At 38.0% G+C, this 11297-nt stretch overlaps 1 protein-coding gene across 2 annotated transcripts in view; it reads left to right on the top strand.

Annotated features, from left to right (window-relative positions):
* Positions 1 to 11297, top strand: part of adamts6 (ADAM metallopeptidase with thrombospondin type 1 motif, 6) — an 87227-nt gene that overhangs the window by 2272 nt on the left and 73658 nt on the right. The window contains exons 3-6 of one of the 2 annotated variants that reach the window (XM_088070583.1): positions 999 to 1074; positions 3267 to 3845; positions 6889 to 7303; positions 8426 to 8817. In XM_088070583.1, coding sequence (XP_087926709.1) covers positions 7204 to 7303; positions 8426 to 8817 — 492 coding nt within the window. In that variant the 5' untranslated portion in view covers positions 999 to 1074; positions 3267 to 3845; positions 6889 to 7203. Of the gene's footprint in view, positions 1 to 998; positions 1075 to 3266; positions 3846 to 4250; positions 4465 to 6888; positions 7304 to 8425; positions 8818 to 11297 lie in introns of those variants that run through there. The other variant, XM_088070584.1, reaches the window with a different exon arrangement.

The following is an 11297-nucleotide window of genomic DNA, read 5'->3' as shown; positions in this document are numbered from 1 at the left end:
TTCTGATATTGTTCCTTGTTGATGTTTGTGGTTGCTGGGTGATCATCTACTGAATGATATCACCATCTGTACTAAGCTGCAGACTCATACTGCAGAGTACTGCGAATATAGAGTATATTGCAGTTTACTCAAGTATAATTGCAACTTAAATACTTTAGTTTCATGCCAATTTATACATCCACTGCGCTACATTTCAGAGGCAAATATTGTACAGTTTACCTGAATACATCTTTAGTTCTTTTTTAAAATTATATTTGACATACAAAACCTATGATTAGTTGTATAGGTGTGGATTTTTTGGGGACAAAGGACACCATGTGCATTTGTCCCCTCCAATAAAAAACACAAACTTAGCATAGGACTTCTATTTTGACAAAGTTAAAGACGTTTAGACCAGAAATTGATGCAGAAAAAAGCTAATTTGTGCATTAAAAAATCCCTGAAGTGCATGAAATAAAGTGTTCAACAGTAAGTTTACTCTGCAGAGGACTTGCAAACCTCCCCAAAATTCAAATGAAACCTATGCACATGACCAGTTGCACAAAATATGATACATTATTATTATAGATAAACTAACCAGAAGTTATTAAAATTAGCTCGTTAAAATGCTGTGGACAAAAATTTAATTATGTAACACTGACAGGGGCCATTCGGCATGATGAGTACTTTTACTTTTCATATGTGTATTTTGATCTCTGGTGGAACTGAGATCCTTTAGTTAAGAAAAACACAGCAAAGCAGAAGTCTTGCTTTCAAAATCCTACTCAAGCAAAAGTACATGTATTAAAAGCACAAGTACTATGTACTTAAAGTATCATAATTACTCGTTCTGTGGCTGTGACTGATCTCTGATTCTATGTTAGATCTTTGTTTACAGTCTGTGTTGCCAAACTAGAGGTCGGGGCCCTCCAAAGGGTCACCAGGTAAACCAGAGGGGTCATCAGATTATTAAAGTTTCACAAATATTTTGTACTTTTCTCTTATCTTTCCCCTTTTAGACACAGACAGTGAAAATATGACAAGAAGCCCCAGACAGACACTACTTTTCATCTAAAGGGTTAACAGTTGTGGAAAGTAAGTGAGTTTCTTTCTTGCTATACTTAATGTGAAGGTACTTGAACTTTACTCAAGTATTTCTTTTCTATGCTACTTTATACTACAGCTCAGGGGGGAAATATTGTACTATTGTAAATATTGTAGTTAACTACAAATTAAGATTTTACATTGAAAACACATGATGATCTTTTAGAACTGTAATAGATCAAATTACCAAACGGTAACCACCTTAAAACAGAAAAATAAAACTTACACATGAACCAGGAACAATAGTATAAACGTGGAACACACACAAGGTGCAGGACTATTTTGAGTACTTTTACTGTTGAAACTTTTGTCATTAATATGTTTTATTTAAGAAGGGACAGTGCACATTAATTCACATTTAAATTTGCCTCCTACAATAATAAAAATATAATGCATTATCAAAAATACAGTATGTACTATAGTTAAAAACATAAGCCATAGAGGTAGAAAGACATAAAATATGGTTAAATGTGTACTTTTTTAAGATTTTAAAATGAGATAAAAGTAGCCGAGTATCACACCTAACTGAATAATATCATATAGGTATATTTAAGTAAAGAGGTAAATTTCACTAATAATACTTCTATACTTTTATATTTTTAATAAAGAATGTTTGCTTGTAAATAAGGTATTTTTAGAGTGTGTTGGCTGTTGCGTCTTTGATTGAAGTAAAACTCCACTTCTTTATTATTATAATATTATTTTTTAAACTCATCATATGTCATTTTATGTTCAATCTTAATCTGCAAAGTAACTACAGTCAGATTAAATGGAAATACATGAAATAGTATACTGCTGTGTTAGTACTTTCTTTTAAGTAAACCACTGAATAAATATACTCATCAGAACTACTCACAAGTACTCACAAGTACTCATCATGCAGAGTGATCCGTGTCAGTGTTACATAATTATAGTTTTGTAGGCTAATGTTGCAGGTGGTCGAGAAAAAAATACTTTAACTGCTTTTGGGAAGCTTATAGTGCATTATATTATATGTATTTGATCAAAGGTTTTGTACATAAAATCTTAAATGAATGTAGTAAAAAGTACAAATATCCATCTGCAGGAAATGGAAATACCTCAAATACTTCCCACCTCATTCTACTTTGTTCTTATTTCTTATGTACGTTTGAACGTCTTGTAGGGACTGTTGGTTATTTATGAGAGGGGGAGCCATGTTGAATGATTCAGTAAGGGATTATGTTTTTAATTTTGGCCTTAGAGAGGTGTATACAACTTTAAGTGGGTGTGTTTTGTATTTATTTAACTGACGATTTTTGACGATTTTGCATTTTTCCCAAGTCACTTCAGGAGTCTCAAGGAAAAATATATGTTTTGTCAGAGAGGGTAAAAAATAGTCAATGTCACCCCACTACTCTGATAAATAAAGGACAGTCCCTTACTTGTATGAGAGCATTTTCACAGAGTGGCACTGCTGCTTTTTGCAAGAATTGGGGGGAAAAAGTCAAAAAGCAACTTGGTAAGAATCATTCCAAAAACTGCAAGAATTTATCAGATTTAGAAAATTATTTTTTTCAAAAGTGAGGGGAAAATCTCTAGGGGAAAAAAAGCTTGGTAAAAACTTAATTTGTTACTATCATAATTACATCTTTAAAATTATGTTACTGAATTATATGATTTTAAAGCCCTTTTCCAATTAATTTCTTATTATTTTTCTTTATAATAATAATAATAATAATTATTATTAATATTATTATAAAAACTTTATTTGTTGCTATCATAATTACATATTTAAAATTATGTTACAGAATTATTATCATTTTAGGCACTTTTACAAGTCATTTCCTATTTTGTTTTTATTAACATAATAATACATAATAATAATAGTAATGATTATTATTATTATTTTCTCTTTTTTATTTGATTTTATTTTTTTTTACATTTATTTACAAATTTTATTTTTTCTACTTTCTTGCTAATTTTGGGGGTTAATTTCTTCTTTTGTTGCTCATTGGCTTCTTCCCATGTTTTTGAAAGAAATCAAGCCAATTTGCTCAAGTTTCAAAGGGTTAACTTGTTATTGAGTATTTTGTTTATGCTACTATTTTTACTTCTAATTAATCTATTCTGATACGTTTCAGTTTTATTATGAGTTTAACCCCCTCCGCTGTCTTTATCAGCGGTGTATTCTCCCCAGAGCTGAAGTTTTCGTGTTATTTCAGGGCAGCACTGATAGACATGCGCACAGCTGATGGAGGAGAAGCACATCTGCACTGACGTCACCCCCCCTCCTGAAAAAAGCTGCCAATTTGAAGCTGTCCTGGACTGGGACACAGCCGGTCTCTGCAATGTAGTGAGGAGGAGCAGCTCCAAAGCCAAACTTTTTGCTGGTGTTTGCATGCACTTTTTTTCTTTATCTTTAACGCAGCAGCAGCGTGACTGTGGCGGTCTCTCTTCTCTCTGAGGTGGCAGGACAACCCCTCTGCAACCTCAACTCACTTTTTAAGCCACTCTGAGCCACCACAGAGAGCACAAAGTCTAGATTATAAAAGGCGACAGATCTGAAAATAGAGCCTTCATCTGCTGGAGGAAGACTTTCTGAAAAAGCTGAATAACTGCTCTTTTTGTGTGTGACAGACTCTGGCTGCACTTTTTTTTTGGAGGAGGATGGCAGAGCCCAAAAGGAGATGAAAAGAGGAGAGCAGCAGAGGTTTGTGTGCGGAACTTCAGAGCTGCACAAGTCTTTTGTCCTGAGCTCTCCCTGCACAGTTGGACCGGAGCTGACAATGAAGATGAGCATGGTAACTATCTGTTAACACTCCGTTGCGCGATCTTTCCGGTAGTTTTCCTCAGGAGCAGATTCGTGTGAAAAAAACCCTCTCAAGGAAGCAAGATTGCGTTTACAAAGCAGACATTTAGACAAGAAGCGCTCATTTTATGCTCTGCGAGTTCACTGGGTTTTTCCTTAAGGGGGGTTATTTTCGCACTTTTGGAAACATTTACGCACGGGATCTGCATGTAAGTATCGCGCGTCTGCAGGGTGAAAAACTCCTTCACGCGTTTTTTTTTTTTTTTTGCAACAACACCAAAGCGATGTCAGGTGGTTTATTTTGATTTGCAGACGCTCCTCGAGGGTTGTATTTGAGGTACCGGTGTAATGCACGCGGGCCGGCTGCCAACTGTCTGGGTCATAGTGGCCAAGTAAGTAGCGCTGTCTGTCTGGAGAGCCGGTGCCTGAAGAAACACACGCACACACACACGCACACGCACGCACGCGGAAAGGAAAAAAATCTCCCTAAAGGCTTGTCATCCGTGTTTGGAGCCCGGTCACTTTGATTGGACATCAGCCCGCTCTCACCTGGACCCGCTGACGTCTGTTTATAGTAGTCGAGTTTGCACATGCTGCCGTGAAGCGCGTCAGTGAGTAAAACCACAATCTGCACGAATGATATCATGTCGGCACCGTTGGCGCTGTTTTTATAAAGATTTATGCGTCCATTTTTTTAATGTGGTTATTACGCTTCAATTATTCTCGTTTTAAAGGTGCTCGTCATTAAACTGTCAGAGGAGAGTTGAAATATCAAGAGCATGCAGCGGCGAAAATGGACTTTCTTGCAGTTTCTTCTTCCTCCAGTTTGTGCAAGTTTAGTGAGTGTGGGAGCCAAGAAACGTACAGAAATTATAAGATATTCAACCTTTGAGTAGTTTCCCATTCATTTACCACCTAAAACTTATGTTCTGAGCTGCAATGATTGGTCGTTTATTATTTGACAATCAGCAAAAATTAGTCGATTAATCGTTTATTGGTTCAGGATTAATGAGTGTGAGGATAAGCTGTGTGTTGTTGGCTTGCATCATTTTAAACTAAACATTTTGGGATTTGGGCTGTTGGTTGACTTCACTTTTGACTCTTAAAAAAATCACATGCAGGTTCTTCTCTGTGTTCAAGTTGCTTCTACAAGTGTGCAAGTTAAATAAGAGTTAGAGCCATGAGACAGGCCAAAATTATAAGATATTTAACTTTTAATTAGATTTTCAGCCATTCACCATTTTAAACTAATGTTTAAAGGTGCAGTGATTGTTGGTTTATCATTTTCTAATCAACAGAAACTCAATCAGTTAATTGTTTCTTGCATTTTTCAAGCAAAAATCTGAAACTTTTATTGGTTCCAGCTTCATAAATGTGAGGAGTGTTGGTTTAAATCATTTTAAATTGAACATTTTTGGGTTTTGGACTGTTGGTTGACTTCACTTTGGACTCATATTTGGCTCCCCCTGCCCAAAGTTTTGTGACATGTTGTAGACAAAACGATCAGTTGTTAAAGAGAAAATGATCTGCAGATTAATCTTTCTCAAAACGAAATGGTCAAATTGCTTCATTTATCTGACCAACAGCCCCAAACCCCAAAATCTCTGTTGTTTCTTGCAGTTTTTTGTGCAAGTTCAGTGAGAGTGACAGCCACGAAACGTACCTAAATTACAAGATATTTCACTTTTAATTAGATTTTCAATCATTCACCACCTTTAATCAATGGCCATTTTCATTAGGGCTGCAATGATTGGTCATTTATTTTTTTTTCAATCAACAGAAAATCAATCGATTAATCATTTCTAGCTGTAACTTCTTGGTTCCAATGTCATAAATGTGAGGATTGTTGGTTTAAACCATTTTAAATTGAACATTTTTGGGATTTGGGCTGTTGGTTGGCTTTTCTTTGGACTCTTAGAAGTCATATTTGGCTTTTTTTCCCTACAATTTTGTGACTTTTTCTGGACAAAAACAGTTGTTAAAGACAAAATCATCTGAGGATTCATCTGTCTTGAAAATGAAGTGTTAGAATAGCTTCTTTTATTCAACCAACAGCCCCAAACCCAAAATCGGTTTTGTTTCTTGCAGTATCTTCCTCAAGTGTGCTAGTTAAATAAGAGCGAGAGCCAAAAAAAACATACTTAAATTACAAGATATTTAACTTTTCATTAGATTTTCAGTCATTCACCACCTTAAACTAATGGCTATTTTCATTAGCAATGATTGGTCGTTTATCATTTGTCAATCAACAGAAAATCAATCAATTAATCGTTTCTGTCATTTTTTGAGCAAAAATCTGTTGGTATTTTTGCTTGCAAAATGACAGAAATGATTAATCTGTGGATCAGCGAATGGATAAATTGACCAATCATTGCAGCTTTAATAAAAATATATGTTAGCTGAAGGTTATAAATGGATGAAAATCTAATAAGAAGTGAAATATCTTACAACTGAAGTATGTTTTATGGCTCTCACTCTCATTTATCATGAACACATAAGAAGAAACTGTGAGAAATAACGAATTTTGGGGTTTTGGACTGATGGTCGGGTAAAAGGAGCAATATGGAGTCTTCACTTTGGACCCTGGGATACCATAATTTAATTATATTTTGTACACAAAACAATCTGTTGTTTGAGAGAAAAATCATGCTGATCCATCGTTGACAAAATTTTTTATCATTGTTTCATCCGCTGATTCATCAGTTAACTATAAGGTTTGTAAAACAACAGAAAATAGTCGAAAATGCCGACCGCAGTCATGAGTGGTCACTTCAGATTGCTTTTTTTTTTGGTCCAGCAAGTAGTCTGAAATCTAAAGATGTTCAATTAAGATAAAATACATCAATAAAAAGTATCACATTTTTAGATTTGTGAAGCTGGAAAGCAAACGTGTAGCATTTATGCTTTAAAAAAAGACAAAAAATGATCAAAATAGCTGCAGTTATCAGTCAATAAATCTATTAATAGTCTAACAACAATCTCCTGACCTCCTGGAGATAAAGCTTTTTTTGACCTCTGATTGATTTCCTCCGCAGGAATGCAGATGGATCGGTCAGGACAAGTTCCCAATATAGAGCTTCCTGTTTGGAGTTACACCTGAGAGTGACTGTGTCTGATGGATTACGGTGTTTTCTACGAGCTGCTGACATGAACCCAGAGGCCAGTGAGATGCGGAAGCGCTCGCCTTCAGGAGAAATCTGAGACCTGGATGAGCCCTCGAGCACGAGAACATTTCAGCGAAGGAGACAAACCATGGACTTGTTATGGTGTTGCATCGGAGCAACCGCGTGCTTTTAACCCATTCGTAGCGCCCTCTACCCTCCACCCCATGTCATACCTTTCCCTGAATTATGGAAATTTTGTGGAAGACGCTGACTTGGACACTGAGCCTGGTGGTGATGGCTGCTTCTGAGTTTCAAAGCATCAACAGACTTTCACACAACTCTCAAGGTATGATGTTGACATGTGGACAGAAAGATTTTAAAGGAACCCCAAAGTCAAAATACATATTGTTCCTCTTACCTGTAGTGCTGTTTATCAATCTAGATTGTTTTGGTGTGAGTTGCAGAGTGCTGGAGATATCGGCCGTAGAGATGTCTGTTTTCTCTCCAACTAGATGGCAGTTTGTGGTGCTCAAAGCGCCAAAAAAATATATTTGAAAACTCAACAGCATGTCTTTTTCCAGAAATCGTGACTTAATTACTCAAGATAATCCACCGACCTTGTTGTGAGCAGTTTCATGTAGGAACTATTTTCTTTCTGCCGAACTACACCCACCAACCGTATCACCACGCAGAAGGAAGTGTGCATCTACTGCTAGCTCACCGAGCACCACTGAGCTGGCTAACGTAGATGAAGAGGATGCCAGTAGAGGCAGGTTTCCATTGACCCTCAGTTTGCGCAAATTGTAGTTGCGTATATAAAATACGCCTAATGGAAACACATCAATTTTGAAAAATTGTTTTTACGCTCACTTGAGGTGGTATTTGAGGCGATTTGAAAAAGCCATATTTCGCCAAACTGCAAAGGAAACACTTTTTTGGCTTATTCTTCAAAAATTGACCGAATCATCCGTAAGTTTTAAATCTACTATTCCTCTGTGAAATCGTGAACTATCAAGATAGAAATTATTAATAATTAGGGACAGAAATAAGTATCAGGTCGGTGCATTGGCTCACATACTTGCTGATACCCGATCCAGAATTATTGGCAGTATTAGGGACATTTTCGATACCAGCATCATTATTAGAGCAACTCGTGTCTGTAGATTATCTTGAGTAACTGGGTCATAATTTCTAAAAAGATACATCGCTGTTGAGTTTTTCAAATTTGTATTTTTTGGCGCTTTGAGCACCACAAGCCGAGCACCATCTAGTTCCATTATATTGGAAAGAAAGCAGACACCTGTATGGCTGATATTTCCAACACTCTGCAACTCAAACCAAAACTGTCTGAACTGATGACCAGCACTACAGGTAAGAGGAGAAATATGTATTTTTGATTTCGGGGTGAACTGTCCCTTTAACTCTCCTATTGTATGTTGATTATGTCTTCTTCTCTGTCCTGTAAAAGAGGAGTTCCTGTCCTACCTGCAGCACTACCAGCTGACTGTCCCGGTGCGGGTGGATGAGAGCGGAGAGTTCCTGAGCTACACTGTGAAGCACCACCGGCCGGGCCGACGGAGACGGGGGGCGGTGGACCCCATAATGGGACAGCTGCCTCTGGCGTTAGGCCCGGACCCCCCGGAGTCGCGGCTGTTCTACAGACTGTCAGCCTACGGAAAGCACTTTCACTTAAACCTGACACTCAACCCCCACCTGGTGTCGAAACATTTCACAGTGGAGTACTGGGGGAAAGACGGGCTGGAGTGGCGGCATAACGTGGTAGATAACTGTCACTATGTTGGATTCTTGCAAAATCAGCACAGCACGACCAGAGTGGCGCTCAGCAACTGCAAAGGCCTGGTGAGTACAAAAGCTTTTTTAGACCTCCGCGCAGACTACAGCCGAGGCCGGAGGCGTTATATTTTTGAGCGGGTCGTCCATCTGTCTGTCCGTCCTTACGTCTGTACGTCCATCCCATTCTCGTGAATGCGGTATCTCAAGAACACCTTGAGAGAATTTCCTAAAATTTGGCACAAAGGTCCACTTGGATGCAGTAATGAAGTGATTAGATGTTGGTGACAATACCCTGAGGGAATTTCTTCAAGTTTTGCACAAATATTTCAGTGGACTCAAGGATGAGGTGATTGGATTTAGGTGGTCATAGGTCAAAGGTCAAGATCATTATGAACCCATCTAGGGCTGGGCGATAAAGCGCTGACGATATCAATTGTGATATAACTTTTCCTCGACTGAAATGTGAGATGTAGTCAATAGAATTTAGTTTTTTGACAGACAACATGAGCAGCCAATGATAGCAAGAATAACACCGTGGCGAACCAACTGCAGTGAACGACTTTGACTCTAGAACAGCTGAGTGTTTGACAACCGAGTCGTTTGTGCTTCCACAGCGTTTCATTATCGCGGATCAAACAGCTGATGGTCCGACAGCAGCGCAGCGAGACAGACAGAAAATTTGCACAAATGTCCTTCTGGAATCAACAGTGAATTGAGGAGAATTTGGTGATCAAAGATGACGTCACTTTGATCATGAGGGTGTCTCATTATCATGAAAGCAACATCTCAAGGACACCCTGAGGGGATTTCTTCAAATTTGGCACAAATGGTCACTCGGACGCAAGAATAAATTGATTAGAATTTGGTGGTCAAAGGTCACTGTGTCCTTACAAAACATGTTTTTGGCCATAACTCAAGCCTTCATGTGCAAATTGCGAATGCACAGAAGTTTGTAGTAGGATATAATGATGAAGTGATGACATTTTATGTTTCAAAGTTTGAAGGTCACTGTGACATCATAATGCTCTGCAAAAACACTTTTCTGGACATTACTCAACATCATATTTTAGGAACAGAAGGGGAAACATTTGCTCAGATGCTGAAATGGTAAAACCAATCTTGTACTGATTGTGTAGATCTTCTGTGTGTAAAACCTGTAAACTGGGAGTGTAACTTGCGTGTAGGCGTACAACCCTGTGGGTGTATTTTTGTTATTATTCCAGATGATGAGCAAAATTTGCCCTTTGAGCCGTGAAAAGTTCCCACCGCTCACCTTAAACAAACCCTGATACTAATGCCAGATAACTAATATATACCTAGCCTGCACTGCTCTCATGTCAGCCAATCTTTCAGCCACAGCGCCAAAGGATTAGACCAATTGTAGTTTGCTTAACAGAATCTTGGCTTCCTTCCACTTGGCACGCCGAGTCTGCAGGCAGCTCGGAGCGAGGTGATGCTCACAGAGTAAAATCATCTCTGCAAGCGATAAGCATCAGGGCTTTTCTTCCCATTTGTGTGTTAAATGTCACGCTTTATCCTCAGGTTTTTAAAAGCCTCGGTAGTTGAGATCACATTTCTTCAGCTGATCCTTTTTTGCGATCTGTTAAATAATGTGTTTAAATCATAAATATTACTCCGTGTGCACATACAAAAAACTGAGCAGCACTAACAAGGCATCTAATTATGCTGTCTAAGCTTTTAGTCCTCGGGCTCCCATCCACAGACTGCGTGACTGTCCAGCTTCTCTTTACTAATCAAGAAACTGGAAGATGTTTTAATAGCCGTTATCCCTCCTTGGTTCAGAGTAACTCTAAAGAAGGAAAAATAGGCCCCGCTTCTTATTGGCAAATGTAATCATGAGGAGAAAAAATTCAGCCAAATGTGCTGGCAAGGCTGACGCGGAGTATCATAAATTGAATTAGTGTTTGCCCTTTTTTCTAGCAGCACCAAAAATGGACAAAACTGTGTCTGCACTTTAATGTAATCAGCTGTCTGGACAGTTTGAGATCTTGACATCACACACTATTAAAACCCCCCGAAAATCGAATGTGTTTCTGTGTGCCGGTGTGATGCGTGGTTAATTGCTTTCATTGCAGGTTTCGCGGAGCCAAGTTAGTGTTTTCTGCAAACTCATTTTGGAGGACTTCTCTGTGTTTATGCTCCACAGGGGGTGTTGAAAGGCAGAGAACAATCTTTTTAATCTTGGCCTTGATGTAATTGATTGTTAGGGGAGACTCCAGACTAAAACACGACCCCCATCAGGGAGAGCAGATTACATGAGGGAATATGTTAGCTATTTAAAGGAGCACTTTAACCCTCTGAAACATGAGCAAATTGGCTTGATTTCTGTCAAAAACCGGAACAGGAGACAGGTTACAAGAAGTTATGAGTTACAAGAGAATGACCAGAAATGATATTAATATTTATAAATAATGATAATAATAATAGATATATTGAAAAAAAGTAAAAAGCAAAAACAAAAAAAAACAAAAATAGAAAAATAATATATATATATATATAAACATAGATAAAATAGTTAACAATAC

Source organism: Plectropomus leopardus, chromosome 20 (genome assembly GCF_026936395.1).
Source record: "Plectropomus leopardus strain MGB_pleo_1.0 chromosome 20, ASM2693639v1, whole genome shotgun sequence".
Taxonomy (NCBI): domain Eukaryota; kingdom Metazoa; phylum Chordata; class Actinopteri; order Perciformes; family Serranidae; genus Plectropomus; species Plectropomus leopardus.
The sequence above is the reverse complement of the archived record's forward strand: the minus strand, read 5'-3'. Positions and strand labels throughout refer to the sequence as shown.